General features: G+C 35.1%; 1 protein-coding gene across 3 annotated transcripts in view; it reads right to left on the bottom strand.

Annotated features, from left to right (window-relative positions):
• RUS1 (root UVB sensitive-like protein (Protein of unknown function, DUF647)) overlaps positions 1-17,229 on the bottom strand; it is a 123,094-nt gene extending 105,865 nt beyond the window's left edge. For all 3 annotated transcript variants that reach the window (XR_016360172.1, XM_089815196.1, XM_089815197.1), the window contains exons 1-2: positions 16,518-17,229; positions 15,568-16,400 (exon numbers count right to left, since the gene is read on the bottom strand). Coding sequence is in view for 2 of the 3 variants with exons in the window: in XM_089815196.1 (XP_089671322.1) it covers positions 15,568-16,400; positions 16,518-16,602 (918 nt within the window). In the remaining variant the exon portion in view is untranslated. The remainder of the gene's footprint in view (positions 1-15,567; positions 16,401-16,517) is intronic.
• Positions 17,230-21,024: the final 3,795 nt, after the last annotated feature.

The following is a 21,024-nucleotide window of genomic DNA, read 5'->3' as shown; positions in this document are numbered from 1 at the left end:
TTGAGAAGACGTCATATGGTGAGAAGCACCTGAATCTAGTATCCAAGGAACGTGTGAAGGAGATGCAATGGAAGCCTATAATGCATAACCCTTTCCAAGATCCGATGTAGATGGCGAAGGTGTGGAAAAAGACTGAAAGGCAGACCCCTGTGAGGTAGAAGAGGATGGAGAAGAAACAGTGTTCTTCTGAAGAAGAGCTTGCAAATCTGCAATTTGTTTCTCATAGCCATCAAATCTCTTCTGAAAACAATGTGCCTCATCATGAGGTCCTTTCTGACAATAGGAATAGGTAGGAGTCGCAGTCTTCTTTTTCTCCTTCTTCTTAGAAGAAGAGGATGGACCAGTAGAGTGCTAAGAGGAGGAATCAGATATCTGCTTCGGATTCTGCTCCTGTGTATCCTTGGCAAGCAATGCCTGTGACTACGAACCTATAAGTGAATCCATCTGAGTGATCTTAGACTGTTCCCATATCAATCGATCACAAAATGTCTCAAAAGATGGCATGTAATGTATGTTACCCAAGGCATCCATAGTGGAGTAGAAAGTGGAAGAAAAGATCTGATATTGTCCTTGCAACTTTGAGAGTATCAAAAAGATACACTCATTATCTGTTTTATTTTTTCCACATCTCTGCAAAACTATATGCAAAGATTTGAACTTCATCAGGAAGTCTTCAATGGTAGGAAAGTTATCAGGTGTCAAAGAAGTCAACTTTGCATCAAGCTGCAATGCCCGAAATTCATTTACTGTGCCAAACAAGTTATGAAACTTGGTCCAAATAGCCCGAGGAGTGGTCAAACCATCCAAGTGAAACAATAGACTATCAGATATGTTCAGTTCAATCAATCCATCCCATGGCTTCATCCATTTTGTTTCTATGCTAAAGAACCTCAAAAGGGCATTGCAGAACAAGTTGGTTCTCATCCAGACATGACCATAAGCCTCTTAACATGAGAAGCCTAGTCATTTGTGTTTTCCAGGTGTGATAGTTGTGCGGAGTGAGCCAGGTCACAAAAGGATCCGACATTGAGAGAAGAAGACCGAACCAGAAGGGTCTTATTCTGAAGTAAATTATAGAAAAAAAATGCTCCCCCCACAACGTATAAAGATATTCCTCAAATACCAAAGAAACAACTACAGAAAGCACAAAAACTGAGAAAAGAACCTAAATTCCGGATGCAAAGGAGGAAACCAAAGCCTCTACTTCAACACCAAAAATAGGAGCTCAATATTACTCCAAACTGATTTCAGAGCTCGAAAGTAGATAATAAATCATGCATTTTTTTAAAAAATAGCATTGAAATATGTGTCCATATGAGCCCAAATGAAGCCTTTGAAGGAGCAAAAAACGGTATTTTCAAGTTGCAAAAAAATTCAAGAACAGAGATGTCAAACTTCCTACACCAATGTGTAGATCATGAAATTCTACCCGAAAACAAAAAAAAAATTCCTCGAAAAAACGAGTCCATATGAGGGAGATATCTCTGTTTGAAAATCACCTCTGTAGTTTTTTTTTGAATCGCCACTGTCACACCTCCAAAAAAATAAAGAAAAAAGCCTAAAAAATGTCAGATCTGTTATGTCAAACCCTCTTTCTCCTTTTTCTTCAAATACTGAACAAGCTACAACAGATCTGGCTCTAATACCATGTTGGATTTGAGCAAAGACGCAAATCAAATCCACAAGCCCTTGAATCACCTGCACATAGAAAACTTGTCACAAAGAAGAAAAAGACAAGAGGCAAGGGTTAAGTCTAAAAAGAAAATTGTATTATCAAATAAAATGTAAATTACTATACAATATGATACGAATTTACAATGAGAGAGACCGAATATAAAAGCCTCAAGGAAACTTATAGAACAAGCTGGAAAGTGCTAGAAGATAAGATTGACAACTAAGCATATGTCCACAAAAGGTGGAATATCCTCGATCAAGGTGAGAGGATAAGTATGACTAGATAGGAACAAACTCCTGTATTGTCAACAACTCATCAACTACAACTATTAAATAAATGCATTAACCTAAGTAAACTTAAGTAAAAGAATAAATAATTAATAAATAATTATTTACTCTAACAAAGAAGAGAACAGGCCAATTGATATTGAGGAAGTAAGCCAGGCGCCTGAGGCCATTGGTGATGCTTTGCTAGTCGAATCAAATCCAAATTTGGGGAGATGCATTGCACCACTATGGTTAAGGCAAATGCTTATGCCAAGAGGCGAGGTGGTGACTGTCCAAACAGTTAAAATTATCGAAGGGTTAGTTGAAAAAAAAGATAGTGAGAAACAAAAACAAATTGCAAAAATAGTGGCAAAGGTAATCAAGAGCAATGATGAGGGTCACAGAAAAGTTTAGATTGCTATACCAAAGGTCAGCAAGGCAGTGGATGAGATTGTAGCCCAAGAATATGAGATAGTAGAGCATAACTTAGGAAGAATCACAGATGACTTGGAATGTGACGAGATCCAAGAAGGCATGGTTTCAATAAGAGAAAGGTTGAGGAAGGCAAATGAGAGGATAGTAAAGTTGGAGGCTGACAACAAGTATTGGAAAGATTGCCAGCCTATCCAACATTTGCATCAGGTAGCCCTTCCTCAGGACAGCAAGAGAAACATAGAAGAGATATTGGCTCAACTATGCAAAACCAAAGATTGGATCGGTGATATGATTCAAGATGGGCGAAATTTCTTGCCTTTCTTTATCTCAACATTCAGATCATTAATGGCTATTGGAGACAAATTTAGAACATTTGAAGGGGAGTGGAAGGATTTCCTTCCAGTCAAGGACTTAGCCATTCCCAGGCTACAGGCATTTATTGAGCTAGCAGAGAGATATTTGGAGAGAACCAAGTTGGTAGATGGAGGAATGAGTATGGTGGAGTCTTAGTTTGTTGCCTTGACCATTAGATTGAGGATACTTGAAGAGATATGGAACAAGATTGCACAGCACAACCTAGGCATTGACACTTCCATTTCAACCATGAAGAGCGATGTTGGGGCTGCACTTGATTTTGAAGATATCAAAGAGGAGAACGTCAATGAAATAGAATTTGGATCAAGATTGGATGAGTTGGGGAAGGTTGCCATCAAGAAAAAGCATTTGAGCACCCTTGCCTCCCTCAATGCCTTTATCAGATATGCAAAAGAATATGAGAAGGATCATGAGAAGACACTACAAGCAGCAAGCCACATGATGAATTCAGCTAAGCTCAAGATGAAACATACGCTTTGCCCTCCCATGAAGGAAGTCAATGACCGGCTAGCCAAGTTCATCACTTTGGCTAAGAAGATGAAAGAAAAGGGTAGAATTATAGTGGAATTTTATTTGATGTAAGCCCAAGTGGCAATTTTTCCTTCTTCTTGGGTGGGATAGATGCCTGATTCTAATTGGCTACCATTTTGGTACCTTCTCATTGGTTGCCACTTTTCCTTTTTTTTTCATTGGTCCATTGATGAGGTGGCATCTTCTCATTGGTCGACGAGGTGGCAACCCTAATTAGGGTTTCTAGAATATGATCTAGATTATTGATTTTGCCTCTTAATCTCTACCACTTGTAATTTTGGCCCCTATATAAGGCCATTTGCTCTCATTTGTAAACGGTTGAAGAAAATTGTTGCTTAAGATAATACCAAAATTGCTTTTCTTTATCATTGTTGTGACTTGCATGGTGATTAAGAACACTTGGTGTTATTGCATGGTTTCTACTTCCAATAGTTAGAGTTAAATTTCATTGAAGTTGTTAAAGTAGATTTTATTTCAAAAAAGTTGTTAAGAGTAAGAGTAGATGAATAGTTACATGGTGATATTAGTGGATGTTTGATAAGGATCTATAAACTAGGCCACTACCATCTTAGCCGCTTGTTAGGAAGCCTTGCATGGTAATCTAGTCTTTTTCCCTTGAATCATTACATCTATGGAGGTAGAGCCACTGGTAAGCTTTCATCAGATTTGATCCCCGTCCATTTGCTAATCTTTCCATTCATAGGAGTAAGAGTAAAACAGCAAGTAGTTGATTAGTTGGATTTCATTCTACGAAAGTTAGGAAGGCATAAGTCATTTGAACACGCACCCTCCATCATCATCACCGTCAACATTATTTGGCATTCATATACTTTACCAAGCCAAACATCATCACCATCACAACAAGAGGTTGATAATCCTTGAATGAACAACGTAAGGCCGCCTACATGATTAACCAGCAAATCACATTAATATAACTGAGTTAGTATCGACAGGTGTAAGCAATATTGAAGTTTTTCTCATGTCTTCATGAGTATTTACTTTTCAAGAGAGGAATTGAGTGTTTGATATTCCATATCAAGTATTCAATTGCTATATGTCATGTAGTAATACAAAAATGACATCAACAAGATGAAACAAAATTACAATGTTTTGTGAATGACAGCAGATTAAAACATTTTGAAGGAGAAATGATGTTGGCAGAAAATTAAAGATCATTCAAAGTCAGGGGAAATCTTAACATATTTCACCACAAAACATTTGTGGAGCTTAAGACTCAAAAGACATCATCTAGGATAGGGATAGAATAGGTGGGTCACATCACATCCACTAGATTTATGTACAAGAAAAGATATATGTAACAAACTATGAACGTATAAGAGGATATATGAGAATATACTCAGATGAATATGTATGAATGAATGTATCTGATGTAATAGGAAATATAAGGATAAATGAATGCACTTGATTAATATTCATAATACAAATATACCAGAATTCTATATATGATGTGTTATGTTATATTCATTTATGATCTGTTAACTAGTTAGTACTCTGTCTCAATTAATTCCTTGCTCCCTTTATATAACTAGGTCCGGGTTATAAATACAACACATGGAAGGTACTTGGGGCTTAGAGCTTCAATCTCTGTTCCCCATGTTTCTTGCTAACAACATCTACCTATATGCATTTACTATTTTCATGCATAATTTAGTGACATAATTAGTTATTAAGACATAATTTTAATTTTGTTGGTTATATAGAAATAAAACCTAACATGGGAAAATGATGCAAGGTAGGTAGAAGGAACCAATTCCAATCTCCTAACACCTCGCCAAGACTACACATGGAAGCAATCACAGATCTAGCAGCAAAGAACCAACTTTATTCATGAATAGATATTGATTAATTAGATAACTCACATGATAAAATAAATATGCCAAGTTGTAAGGCCTTCTTAGTTGCGGCCAGCACAAAGAATGACAACATCAATGCTCAAAAGCTCGCTATCTGGATACCTTGTTACTTCCTCTACTTGAAAATCTACTTTCCTAAACCTAGTCCAAGTCCTTATAAAGCCAACAAAACCACAAGTTGGCTTGTCGGGCAATTAATTACAAAATAGATCCTATCTTGGAGGAAAAATAATGAACCAACAAATGATAAAAAGAGAACCGGCACTCTTAAGGATAGGTCCACACATGATCCAAGTGACGTTCCTTAACCACACAAGATGCCACATCATCATAGGAAAACACGGCAAAAGAAACTCCACACTACGTTGAATGAACCAAGCAATGAAAATAGAGCAGAGAAAGAGTTACAAAACACCACAGACAAAGAACATTAAATTTCGCGCAATTAGGGTAAGGATCAACAATGGGTTAAGATGCCAACCATGCACAAGTTGAAACCACGGGCAGCAATGGCTACACCACAAACAACAAACTAGTACAGAAAATAAAGCAATATTTTTTGTTGATGCAAGATTGCTGATTAACCCAAGATGCTCCTACATTAAACACCTGGGGTAAATAAAAAACTGATGTCTACATCAGGAAACCCTAATGCTCTAACCTAAATCACAAAGATCCAACTCAGCTTGTGTTATCGATGAACTCTCTTCAATTGGTTTATCCTTCCACTGAACAAGGTAGTCTATGTAGTTTTTTCCTCTAGTGCTCTTACTTACTCTAATATCCAAAACCTTTTCAATACTTCAGTATTCCTCTTGGGATAATCTAGGTATCTTTTAATTCCTCATCTGATTTAAAGTACTCAAAGATGTCTAAAATATTGAATATTGGTGAAATATCCATGTTCTCTGGTAATTCAACTTCAAAAGCATTAACACTATCAAATTTCTTCAAGATCTTACAAGAACCAAACTTCTGCATCTTTAGCTTACTATAGGTACCAACTAGAAATTTGTTCTTCTTCAAGTGAACCATAACTTCATCTCCAACCTCAAAAGATTTATGTTTTCTTCCTTAATCTGCCCTCTATTTGTACTCTCGATTACTAACTTCCAAATTCTAATTCACTTCTTCATGCGATGTCTTCATGAAATCCACAAATTCCTTTGCTTCAGCACTCCTCTTCATTTCAATACTCAAAGCCCTCAACTCAAATATTTCCTTTAGAATGCATTACATCTACTATCTCAAAAGGTGTCTTCTTAGTACTCCTTTTTACAAAATTATTATATACAAACTCTGCTTGTGCTAAAATCAAGTCCCAATTAGTAGGCTTATCTACAACCAAACATCTCAGCGAGTTACCCAAACTCCTATTCACAAATTTGTTCATCTATCTGCGGATGAACTTTAGAACTAAACTTCAGCTCAGTATCCAACTTCTTCCAAAGTGCCCTCCAAAAGTAACCAATAAACTTAGTATCCCTATCTGAAACAATGGCCCTTGGTAACCCATGCAATCTTACCACTTCCTTAAAGAATAATTCAGCCACATGTATAGCATCAGATGTCTGCTTATAAGGTATGAAATGAGTCATTTTAGAAAATCTGTCAACCACTACCAGAATAGAATCATTACCTCTTTGAGTTCTAGGTAAGCCCAGCACAAAGTCCATACTGATATCTTCCCAAAGTTTATTTGGAATAGGCAATGGTGAATACAAACCCAAATTTTGACTATTTCTCTTTGTTGTTTGAGAAGTTCTGCAACTCTTAATCATATTTTGAACATCTTTGTATGTCTGAAGCCAGTAATATCTCTCAGAGACCATCTTAATTGTTTGTATATTCCAAACTATCCAGCAAGTCCGCCACTATGTTTCTCCTTCATGATGTAACCCTCATAGATCCTCTAGGTATGCACAATTGAATTCCTTTAAATAACATGCTTCCTAAATGAAATACTTAGCCCACTTATCATGTGATTCTTACAAGCCTTCCAAAGTTTTGCAAAATCAAGATCAATTTCATACAAGTGTTTCAAATCATCAAAGCCAAGTACCTCAACTCTCATTTCTATTAACAAATTCCTTCTTCTACTCAAAGCATCAACTACTATGTTTAATTGTCCACTTCTATGTTTTAATACAGAAGAAAAGTTTTGCAAATACTCTACCCACTTCATGTGTCTTTGACTTAACTTATTTTGACTTCGCAAATACTACAAAACTTTATGATTAGTGTACAAAACAAAATCCTTAGGCATCAAATAATGTCTTCATTTCTTCAAAGCTTGAACAATAGCATAGAATCCATTATCATAAACCGAATACATTTTCTTAGAATCATTCTACTTCTCACTAAAGAAACCTACAAGTCTCCCTTCTTGACTCAAAACAGCTCCAATGGCACTTCCACTAGCATCTCAATCAACCTAAAAAACCTTAGTGAAATCAGGCAAAGCAAGTGTAGGTAATTTTGCCACCTTTTGTTTCAAAACTCCTATGCTCCATGCATCCATTTGAAATCCTTTTTATCCCCTCTCATAGTCTTTGTCATGGCATTACATACTGAACTGAAATTTTTGATGAACTTCCCATAGAAACTTGCCAATTCATGAAATGATCTAACTTCTCCAACATTCTCAAGTGTAGGCCAATTAAGAATAACTTTTACCTTATTAGGAATCGTCTTCAAACCATCAACAGAAATCACAAAACCAAAGTACACAATCTCCTCTTTCATGAATGAACATTTCTTCAAATTAATCAACAACTATTCTTCTTTCGATATCTGTAACACTTGTCTAATATGCTCAAGATGTTCCTCCTTTGTCTTACTGAATATCAGAATGTAATCAAGATATACAATCACAGACTTACCCAAGAATTTCTTTAAAACTTCATTCGTCAACCTCATGAAAGTGCTATGTGCATTAGTTAAATCAAAAGGCATAACCAACCATTCATACAAACCTTCATTTGTCTTAAAAGCAGTTTTCCATTCATCTCCTCTAATTCTGATCCGATGATACCCACTTTTCAAATCAATCTTTGTGAAATATCTTGCCCCACTCAAACAATCCATTAAGTCATCCATCCTAGGCAATGGAAACCTATACTTCACTGTTATCTTGTTTATAGCTCTTGAATTGGTGCACATACTCCATCTCCATTCCTTTTAGGTGCTAATATAGCAGGTACAACACAAGGACTCAAACTTTCTCTAATCGAACCCCTATCAAGAAATTCTTGCACTTGTCTATTCAATTCTTCTTTTTCAGCAAGTGTTAGCATGTATGGTGCTTTATTAGGAAAACTGGCTCCAGGTATGAAATCCATGCAATGACTAATACTTCTTATAGGAGGCAAACCATCAGGTACATTATTACAAATAATACCTTAAAATTCAGTCAACAAAGATTTAATCTCAGGTGCATGCTCAAGTTCATCTTGTTTCTCAGTCTTCCTAGGAATCAAAGCAAAACGAACATTTTGCTCCTTCACATAGTTAACAAATTGATTTCCTTCAATCAAACATAATCTTATTGTGGTACAATGATTCTCATCAATTTTTTACCAAAGGCAACGATACTTGTTTCTTCCCATCAACACAAATAGTATATTGATTCAAGCTACCATCATACAAAGCTTGTCTATCATACTACCAAGGTCTACCCAACAGAATATAACAACAATCCATAGGCATAATATCACATAGAACTTCATCATACCAATTCTCAATCTTGAATTTAACAAGGCATTGTTCACTTACTAGTGACTTATGCTCCTTCGGGATCCAAGCAACATGATAAGGCTTAGGGTGTCTCAATCTCTGCAACTGCTTAACCAGCTCCCCTAATGCCAAATTATTTGAACCACCACTGTCAATGATCACTTTGCAACATTTCCCTACAATCTTACATCTAGTCTTCAATAAACTATTTCTCAAAACAAGTTCTTCATTACTTTCCTCATTCCACAAAATTCTTCTTATTATCAGGTTCTCGCCATTCTCAAGCCCATTGGGTAATTCAACTACTTATTCACATGCTAAAGCATTTCTGCTACTACCTCCAATCCTCTTGCCAGAATTAGTACATTCAAAGGCTACGTGTCCTTCCTCTCCACACTTGAAACAAGTGCCCTTAAACCAAGATCTCTCTCCTCTCTTACCACTATTACTATTCCTGAGTAACCAATATAACTACCTCTAGTATAATTACCTCTCTTACCAGTAGGTTCCTCTTTCCATTCTATTTTACCCTTGTCTTGCATTGTATTGTTAGATTTGCTACTTTCTCCATAAGTTATGCCTCTGCTTCTTTGAAATTTGCCACCTCTTCCTCTTTGTCTTTGATCATGTTTCTTTGCCAATAACTCCTCGGCCTTTAGGGTGTACTGCTAGGCTTCTTCCACACTATCCAACTAAACAAAGCTAATCTCATCCTAAATTGATGTCCTCAAACCATTCAGGTATCTAGCCACTTTCTCAACCTCATCATCCACATGTCTAGATCTAATATCCAATTTGTAAAATTCCTCAGTATATTCTTTCACAGTCATACCCTTTTGTCTTAAATTTAGTGTTCTCCTCAATGGGTTTAACTAGTAATCCACAAGAAGGAACTTCTCTTTCATCTTGCCTATCATCTTTGCCCATGTCTTGATCTTTACCTTTCCTTTTTTTCTGCCTTTCAGTCTGCAAGTGATCCCACCAAAGTGAAGCATGACCCTTCAACTTGATGACTGCTATCTTTACCTTTCTATTCTCTAGGCTATCTCAATAGCTTCAAGTCTTGTTGCAACTTGTCTCAACATATCCATAATGGTAATATCTGCATTTCCTCTATCTCAAACCATTTTGACAATAGTTCCTGCAAGAATCGTAACCTTCTGCAAGTTATAGGTCAGAATTCATATCTGCCACCTTACAATTACTCCAATTAAGGTTCTCCACAATCCCAAAATCACAAGGAAAGAAAACCTTGCTCTAATACCACCTGACACAAGGTAGGTAGGACAAAGAAACCAATTCCAGTCTCCTAACACCTCACCAAGAGTACACACGGAAGCAATCACAAATCTTGCAGCAAAGAACCAACTTTATTCATGAATAGATACTAATTGATTAGACAACTCACATGATAAAATATATACAGGCTGTAAGGCCTTCCTAGTTGTAGCTAGTACAAAGAATTACAACATCAAAGCTCAAAAGCTCGCTATTAGGATACCTTCTTACTTACTCTACCTAAAAACCTACTTTCCTAAACCTAGTCCAAGTCTTATAAAACCAGCAAGACTACAAGTCGGCCTGCCAAGCAATTAATTACAAAATAAGTCCTACCTTGGAGGAGAAAACAATGAACCAACAAATGATAAAAAGAGAATCTGTGCTCTTAAGGATAGGTCAACACATGATCCAAGAGATGTTCCTCAACCGCACAAGATGCCACATCATCATAGGAAACCACGTCAAAAGAAACTCCATGCTACGCTGAATGAACCAAGCAAGCGGAGAAAGAGGCACAACCACACACAAAGAACAAAAAATTCCGCACACTTAGGGTAAGGATCAACAATTGGTCCACATTAAGATGCCAACCACGCACAAGTTGAAACTACAAGCAGCAACGACTATGCCACGAACAACAAACTGATACAAAAAATAAAGCAATATTTTTAGTTGATGCAAGATTGTTCATTGACCCAAATGCTCCTACATCAGAAAAAGAGCCAGTGATGGCCAAAAAGCTTATGCGCTAGGAAAGATCTGCCACAAGGATATGGACTAATCATCTAGTCACTAGTCACTTAGTTTCGATTTTGTTTATTATGTCTCTTGTCGATAATATTGTTGGCATAATTGATGATGAGATGATAATAAGAAGAGTGATGATTTGATCACAGGATGATCAGTTATCATGTTGTCATTGATGTCAGTTGTTGACCTAGTGTTCTTAGTATGTTGCCAAGCATAATTATGGAGAATTGAGTGTTGTAAGAATCAGGTGTATGATTGTCAAGAGATCGCTGGGGATATCTCTTGAGATGTATATGTTGATTGTTGTTGGTGAAGAGAAGAGTAAGATAACCAATGAGGTAACAGTGTAACTACTAAAACATTTAGTGACAAATGATAGGTGATTTGATTGATTTATCAAATTGTGGTGCATGGAGAGGAATGATCACAGTATGATGTTCACAAGACAGTGAATTTGATATAGTTATGATAACAACTCATTATCATGATAGGTAAAGCATTTCCAAGATGGAAAGATGACAAGTACACAGTTTCAGGTTAGATAGGTGACCGATGAAGCTGTCACAAACAGGTTAAAGAAGCAACAGATAGATTAACAAAGAATGAGTTCTTGAGTGACAATCAGTTAACTGGAATTAGTGATAGGTGACAAGGTTGCAATGAATTGGGGTGAATCAGTTTAATCTAGTGACCTAGATGTACATGTAAAGGTGATGATCTGGAATCATAATGATCGAGATAGAGTATGTGGAGGAGATTCTAGAGGAAACTCATGACATGTCAAAACGTGTTGACCTCTGGCACAAAATACAATGAATTAGTTGGTGTGGTCCTGTAAAGTGATTTGTAACATATGATAACATCTTATAGTAGTTGGATCTGAGCGGGATATTTCAATTTCCCAACAGTAATACGTTTAGGGTTTTGTTAAGTCGGTGGAAGCAGCAAAAACCAGTATAAACAAGTAAATGAAGGACAAGTTTGATGTTGTTGATCGTGGTCCAGTTTGTGTGTGAAGAAGTGGAAGATTCGGTCCAGCCAAGAAGAAGAGAAGTGAATTGAGAAGAGTAAAAGAGCTTAAGAGGATCTGAACAGGCAAAGGTAGTGTTGTTTTACAGATCAACCTTTTTGTTGTTCCCTAACAATTACAACAGGTGAAATCCCTTAGCTGGATGGATCCTAACTTATTGTAAATCCTTCAACAGGGTGGCACTTTAACTAGTGTTCAAAGTCCGCTAACAAGGCTACTCCTAACAGGGTAAAGCTCCTAACAAGGCTAGAGGTAAATCACCTAACAGAGGTCTTTGTAAACTCCTAATAGGGTTAAGCTTCTAACAAGGTGTAGCAGGGTGTACTTCAGAAGAGTACAAATTATTTGTGGGTACCAATGCCCACCACGGTTTTCATCCAAGTTGGGTTTCCAAGTAACCAGAATATTTGTGTCAAATGTGTCAATAATTTCATGTGATGGATGTTTTTGTTTGATGCTTTAAGTTGATTACCAGTTAAAGGTTTAAAAGGTGAGAAGGTTGTTTGTTTGGCTGATTACGTGATGGATGTTTTTGTTTGATGCTTTAAGTTGATTACTGGTTAGAGGTTTAAAAGGTGAGAAGGTTGTTTGTTTGGCTGATTACTGATTCACTGCCCCTCTCAGTAATCTAATCACTTGGGACCAACAAATATGTGGAGTGCTTACCATGGTTTAGAACCATTTGGAAATACCATTCTTCATTTTTAAAGGGCAACTCCAACGGGACTTGGAATGAGTATGTTTATCTAACAGTTCTTTAGATATTAATGGATGCTTGAAAAAACCTGGCTAATTTAAGTTCTTGGTATGAAGTTGAATATATGCTTTTATAGGCCCATATTTTGTTGAATTATCACTGTCATTCTGGATTTGACATCCTCAATAATTGTTATTGGCTTGTGTCTAAATATAGGCATAATGCAGAATCTAAATCATTATAGATATTGTATGGTCTCAGAATAGAGCCTAAAAATTTAGCAGTAGGAATTGGTAACCAGCAAACTATCTGATAGGCACAGGTCAATAAGGAACCTAAAAATTAACTAAGACAAAATTCAAAAAGGGTCAAGAAAGGACATACAAGGCAACTATCAAATGCATAGGCTGAGGTTACCACTAAATCTGCAATAATTTTACAGGAGAGGCAAGCTATAAAGGCTAGGAAAGCTTTGGTTATGAGATTCATTAACATGTAATAAATCAATAGAAAGTTATATACAGACAGCTGTGCATACAATTAAAGAAATACATATACACAACTAAACTGAACCATATCCAAGAAATCCAATAAAGCATGTAATAACATATAGCATGCCTTACTACTATGTACTGATGTACTTTGGTTGATCTTCCACAAGCAAGCTCATGGCAGACCCTGCAGTCTCTCACTTCGAAACTGAAGACCTTCATGCCTAAATTTGGAAAAGAGAGAAGCAGAACCCAGCTCTCCACTTACTTTAGGGCAGAACTCTTGAAAAGAAAACAGACCACCTAATCTACCTTGTCCAAAACAGAAATGAGGTTATATGAGCAAAGAATTCACTTGCATGCTATCTGTGAATTTCAGATGATGTTGGAGATAAAACAAACAGATGCATATTTAGATGCAGAATTGTCATGAAATATTTGATGGAAAAACTCCTAATCCCAAAGTTGTTGCTCCGTGAACAGCAAAAATGTCCAAAACACTTAGAGAAAAAAGGTGAAAAAACAATACGAAAGGCAGAAAAATAGCAATGTCAACTTGCAAAAATCTCAACATGAAATGTGGTAGATCAGTTGTGTCGGCTAAACCAGTGGAATTGCATAAACAGCATGAGCATACATACTGGATGGTGGAAGCAGACATAAAGGGTAAAAGTGTGACCCAAGGCACGAGTGGGATCAGAAAAGCACAGTAAAGGAGAGGAAGAACACCAAAAGCTTTGGGCCACCAAAGAGAGAAAGATCCTCAAATTGTTCCCATTCCAGTTCCTTAGTATGGAAGGAACAAGACATCCAAAAGCCATTCATGTGATTATGTGATACAAAATGCATCCATAAAATTTGACGTATACAGATTTGGTGCTAAGTTATTGGGTTCATGATGCTTTACGCAGAATGCAACCTATATTCTTGAGTAGATGTCACTTTTATCAGTATAATGTATCCCTTACTTCCAAACAAAACTTTAACTGCCTCTACAAATATTTATCTCAGAGACAAATGTTCTTGCAGAATTGGAAGTTAGAAGTCCAAGGCAGGAAGAAGGAAAGAATCAACAAATTGCAAACCTAGAGGGAGACTAGAAAATTCATAAGATGGCAACCAAGGATGTAGAACTACTCACGAGTAGAGGATATAGCGCTTCTCACACTTGAGCAATCTAAAACTTACATAACTCTATAATATCAAAACTCTTTAGCTCGTTGATTTGATTTTTACAATGAAATAACAATTTGAATTATAGTCAATAAAATTTACTGTTTAAGGATACAATTTTTAGAAAACTGAAAAAGTCAGAACCTCCATTGTCCTACTATCAAACAAAAACACTAACTCTGTTTCTTCAATATCTTGGGAAAATATGTCACTTGCAACATAGTTTAACCACATATATTTCAGAACACCAGCAATCCTATAAACATGAATCATGATTATCTCTGTCTAATATTTGTTAATTTTCATCACGTAGCCCAGAGAAGCCTTACCGAAGAAATAATAAATTTCACAGTTTTAGAAATCTTCACATGCCTTACAGTGTACTATCCTTACATTTTCCAAATAATGTTGCTAAAGTGGAAGTCTTTTTGAAGAATAATTTGACAAATGCTTGTAAACGAGCGCTGTTAAAATTAGAGAGGCCAAGGCTTTGTAGCGGTGAACTTTGAAATTGGCCACTAGAGTCAACCGAACTTCTTGTTTTCAAATATCAGAGATATATTGAATCCAAACAGCGTCTAGGTAGACAAACCCGTCCAGTGTAAAAGGTTTAAGATAAAGCAAATATATGTCAAATGGAACATCGCCACCGGGGATTCGGCCTTGGCTCCCTTTGGGGCCACTTTTTGGGATGTATATATTATTATATAGGAATTTTATGTATTATTACATATGGACTCGTCCTTAATCAACCTTCCGTCTCTTTCTAGTTCAAAGGCTAATTCGTTAACATATGATCTTTCTCTTACTCTTTGCCGTTCCAAACTTGATTTTTAAGTTGTTTCACACACAGCTTGATGGAAAACTACGTTTGAGTTTCAACTACACTTTCGAGCTTTTCAATTCCTCCATTCCATTGAGCTTAGAAATATGCATATTAAGTAAGTTCATTAATCTCGGATTCAGGCAAAGGCCTCTCAGTATTTGCGCTGAAATCCTCGACCCTGATGTTTATTCAAATGTTATATGAAATATTCCCAAACCCTATTTCAATAAGCCACCCTCAACCCTTTCCTTGTTTCCCACGTATTGAGAGGACTATGCGTACAAAAGACAGATTTCACATGCAGCAGCATAATTGAGATTGCTATAAGGAATTTGCCTTTCGTCATTAAATTAAATGAAAAGAAATTATGAAGATAAAATACTAAAATAACAAATACAGAGCAATCCTAGATAAATTGAGAAGATTACCTGAGTTGTCAGAACACAGTTCATTTGACTGGCAATACCCTGACCCATACGCCATAGAGAATAGTCCAAATAATCACTAGTCACACTCCCCGGATATCCCTCTGGTAACATAAGATGAAGAACAAAGTCTTTGCACCGTCCTATTGAGATTGAAAAAATATTTTTCAAGCCTTTCCTGTGTATTCTCGTATCAGCTTTAGAAAATTCCTTCCCTCGATGTAGCTCGGAAGTCTCGTCCTGACCTGCAATTCTCCTTTCCACATAAAAATCATCTTTCAAATGGTCTAATATGATTCTTCTCCATTTCCCACCTTTAACTTCCCATACAAAATCAGGTGCATCCCCTGCCTCTGCAATTTTATTTTCAGGACTATCTGGGTTGCTGTTTAAAGGAATGGGAGGGCTGTCAGTAATTGCAGTTTTAGCAAAAGCGGAGAACGACTGCCAGTGCCAGATATAGCCGGCTGCCAAAGACAACAAAATAAAACCCCTGTCAAAGGGCATCTTAGTCCTATCCTTAACAAGAACTTGCCAACATATTATCAGCCCAGTCAAGGACACCTTCCACAACGAATGATTAATATCACTACATTCATCACTGTCTTCATTTTCACGCCCACTTCCTCCGCTGTTTCCACCACCGCTCCCTCTGTCGCCTCCTCCTCCCCCGCCAAAGGCCGTGCTAAAATCAAAAAGGCGGCGGCACTCATGATGCTTATCCTTGTACAGACTAACATTCTTGATAATTCCTCCATTGCTATAGAGATAAAACCTACGAATTCTAAAGCTTTGAGCTGCAACATGAAATTTCTCTGCTCTACATACCGGAAATCCTTTGCAGTTGGCAGATAAAAGTAGTTTCAGATGACAGTTTCAGAGATCTTAAAAGGGCTGATTCGACAATCCATAAATAAATAAATAATCGTGACTACAGTGAGAATAAAACTTACCTCCATTTGAAATTGGGGGAGATAATCCTGTCCGGTTGACTCTTACTATCGTCAAGTCATTAAATTTGAAAATGCTCGTCGCCATGAAATAAGCATTAGTAATATTTTTTCCTTCCCGCTTCCTATATATAAACTCCCTACTTTTATTGGGAGATGCATTCGAGATTCTCCTCCTTGGTTTATTGGGTACTGCGGGCAGGCAGCGTTAACTGAGATGGAAGTTCTTAATAACGTTAGTGGAAAGGAGGATAACATCTTCTTGCAATGTTTCAGCAACGTTAAATGCTATCATTTGCATTCAAAGGAGGTGCAAGAGGTGCAAAGGGTGATAGGTATTTGATTTAAATGGATAGGTAAAGTTTTAATTTAAAATAAAATTTAGAAAAATTGTAGGTAGAAAGCAATCTAGTATATAGCAGCATTCATTCATTAGTATATTTTTTTGAGACTTACATATTTTGTAGTATTGAAATGTGTGGAAAAACATAAAAATTTGTAGTATTTGTAAGTACAAAAATTTTCTATTCTCTTGTGAATGTTTAGAAAGTAAAATGCTATAAGTTAATTGAAGAAAGAGAGTAATTTGAAATGTAGTGCTTGAAAAGTAGGTGTAAAAGTAACTTTGCATATCTAAATTTATTCGGACAACAAGTGTAAACAATGGATCTTCCTAATAAAGATGATCAAGTAAGTCAATAACAAAAACCTCCATAAGTATCAAAAGGAGTACACATATAATGTATAAGCTAGTTTGTTGTTTAAGCATGACAAAAATAATTTAAATATAAAACAAAATCAATATAGGAACCCAAGATTAGATAGTGTCTACCAAATTGATCTTATAAACTTGCAAAACAAAAGTTAGCTTTCAAAAGTTAAAAGATAAACATTGTATGTTTTGTTAAAAGGAATGTTCATAGTTACAAAATAAAATCTTAATGTTATTGGCACCAATGTGCTTCAAATAGCCTTAAGGTCTGTAAAATCTTCATCCATATAAATTTTCATTACAAATTTGTCAGTGAATAACCTCCAAATCCCAATCTATCATACAGTCTTTTTTTAAAATAAAAATAAAAAGGTTGAACAATTTAGAAAAAAATATTCTTTTCTCAACAAGATATTTGTGATGTGAACCACTCCATTGCATGTAAAAGAGCTTTGATCCACAAAAGTATGATGTGCATGCAATATAGGTAGATCAATAGAGTTGTACAAAATGACAACCCTGTCAAATTTTAATCTAAAAAAGAGAAGAAGCAAAAGATAAAGAGCGACATAAATTCTAAACCGAATAGTGAAATAGTTGTAATCATGTCAAATCAAACCCATCAATTCACAATCCTCATAAATGGAGAAACTTTTAAGGAATAGTAGAAATTCACATAGATAAGCTAAATAGTAAATTTCTCCATATATAAAACAATTTTTTTTTTAATTATTGTTGGCTAATACCTCAAGGAATAGTACTTCATTAGATCATTTAATTGTTTGATTAAGGGCTGCCAAATTATATAATTAACAAGCTAGTTTTGTGTCAAAGCTAACAGAGGATAATAATAGTCCATGGTAAATGTGTATTTGTCAATCTTCCAAACTGAAGAATGACTTTGTCATGAAACTCGTGTAATAGTTTGTGAAGGTTCAATAACTGCAACAAGCTAAACAAAATTAAAACTCAAATGTTTTTTAACATTGTATCATTTGTTATATAATTGTTAAAATTTATATATGTTTGACATATTATCAAAGTATGATACTTCATGTGAGATGTCCTTTTAGAGGTATTAGATGTTATTATAGTAATATGTTATAGCAAAAAGAGTAAAACCATGCTGATGGTTTAAAGATGGAGAGCATAAAAAACATATTATAAAGTATGTTCAATTTTTTGTAGTTATATTATTGTTATAGCAATGATACGTCAATTAAAGAAACCATTAAAGAAAGAAAATTATTAATGTAATTTAAGAAAATCAATTGATCACACTTTTATTAATTAATATTTTCTTGTAGTTTGCATTATGTTGTGTTCACTCAAAATATAACTGAAGATGCATAGTACACTCCTAATGAGAACACTATTTTATGTTTCGATGTGCCTTCCAAATTCTTAAGAATAGTTTTTTGAAAAGATGCATTAATTGAAATTATAATACCATTGTTCTATACAATTATACAATTTTTATTAGTTTTCTTGAGAGTTATAGGAAGAAATGTTTGTGTTAGTATTGGATAAGTTGTGTGCTATATGTTGTGACAATGTTTAAGCATTTCATCTTCTTGTATTTTATCTTATTTGAGTCTCCTATCTCCTACAACCTCATGCAAAAACCACAGTTTGTAGAAGATAATATATGGTGCCTGAAAGAAATTAAACAATAATTTTTTGATACAAATTAGTCTCCCTTCACACATAAAATTTTGATAGAAATTGAGGTTTCATTTCCAACTTTATTTAAGTACAATGTTGGTTTAGTAGTGATGGAAAATAAGCATTAAGCTTTGTGGAAAAAATAACTAGTTTAGCATATCTGCGTGATATAATATTGAAGCATTGAAAAAACAAACTTCCAACAAATTTGTTTTCGTAATTGTTTTTTGTTTTATAAATTATAGGTTGTTAAGACCCAAAGAACAAAGAGAATTAAAAAACCATCTTTGTTGAACTTAAGCTTCAAGAGAATGCTCCTCGGAGTGTCCTTTATGATATTTTGACTTTATCTCTTGTTTAGTATTTCTATTTTAAAATCTTTTTCTTTTTCGAAATCCCACAAATTAAAATTGGCTAAGATCACATTGTTAGCAAATATAATCAAGATTCAAATTATATAAATTAGGTTGTTCTATATACAAATTTATCAAAAGAAAATTTACTTTTTATATTCACTTCCAAAATTCGATAGAGATCACAAAAAATAAGAAGGGTTCAACATTTAAATTGTTCTTTACATTTTGAGGAGAAATATAAACATTTTGCTGAGAGTGGGGACTCTAAATTGAAAATTTCATCAAAGGGGTGATTTGGCTTAATATATATGATGCTAATGTTCTCAATATCTTCCCACAAGCCAACTTGATCCTCCTTTGTAAACCAATCTATCCAATCATTCCCAAGAGGATATTTGACATGAAGAAAGTACATTAGAAAATCTTTGTTTCTCCTAACAACCATTTTCCATTTGTTGAATCTCCTTCGATCTTCAGTGAAAATGATATGAAATAGAGGTTCATAATTTATATTGATTAATACCTTTTCAAGATTGCCTAAGAACATATTGTTTAACAATCTCCTGCATAACAATTCTATTCCAAACTTTTATGCTTCTACTGTGTGGACCATAGCTATAAATATTGAAGTAAAATATGTAGGGACTCTATATCTATCTATATTAAAGATGAATTCTTTACCTAAATTTTGATATATTGCCCTTCTAACTAGAAAATGTGTTGATAGTAACATATCCTTAATTATGGTACCTGATACAGGCGCATCGAAGGTTGTTTGATATTGTGGCCCGTGAAGTTTGATTATTGATTCCATAATTATTCCCTGAGTCCAGAGAGCCTATACAAATATGCCCCTTTTAATGCTACCGAAATCCAAAATATGAAAGGACAAGGGAACATGCAGCCCAAACAATTATGGCATTAGAAAATGAAGAGTCATTTAATGTTCAATTGAAAGGGCTATTATTTATAAATTATGAGTGATTTTATTGTTTCCAGAATAATTCTACTTTGTAATACACTTAAAGGAATGCTAATTCTGAGCTTAAAAGTAATTACCATCCCAACTTTAATTAATTAAAGCACTACCAAATCTATATTGGGAGATGATAAGAAAACATACCCAAAACTAAACAAATAGAAACACTATCTAACTTGAAACTAAAAATGTTAATCTAAGCCAAAAGAAAGGAAACAAGATGAGATCTAGAAGCTATTGAAAACTCTACACCATTAAAGGAAAATAGAGGAGTTGAAGGAAATGAACAACAAGGAAAAATATTTTGGGTGACATTGTAATGTTCAAAAAAATTGTCTTCAAACATACAGTGTCCCTTAAAAGGATTTTCCAAACACATGGCTATATAAGCAAAGTCACGAAAACCAAGAAGACAAACCCTAAGAACAAAATTAATGAAAACTAGAGAAGCACCAAACCAAAAATAAGAAAAAACAAACTTTAGAAGCCAGAACAAACCCAAAACTAGAAGATTATATCCTCTAAAAATTGGAGGTCACAGGCGAATCTGGAAAGAGGCAGAAGGAAGCCAAATGGTTAAGAAACCAAGCTGAGAAAGAGAAAGGAAAAAAACTAAAATCTAAGATGACATCATCCATATATATATATATATACATATACATATGTATATACACATACATATGTATATACACATACATATGTATATACATATACATATATGTACATATACATATGTATATGTATATACATATATACATATACATATACATATGTATATACATATATATATATATGTAC

This window comes from Cupressus sempervirens, chromosome 2, assembly GCF_028749045.1.
Source record: "Cupressus sempervirens isolate cs-2001-9-10 chromosome 2, ASM2874904v1, whole genome shotgun sequence".
NCBI lineage: Eukaryota > Viridiplantae > Streptophyta > Pinopsida > Cupressales > Cupressaceae > Cupressus > Cupressus sempervirens.
The sequence above is the reverse complement of the archived record's forward strand: the minus strand, read 5'-3'. Positions and strand labels throughout refer to the sequence as shown.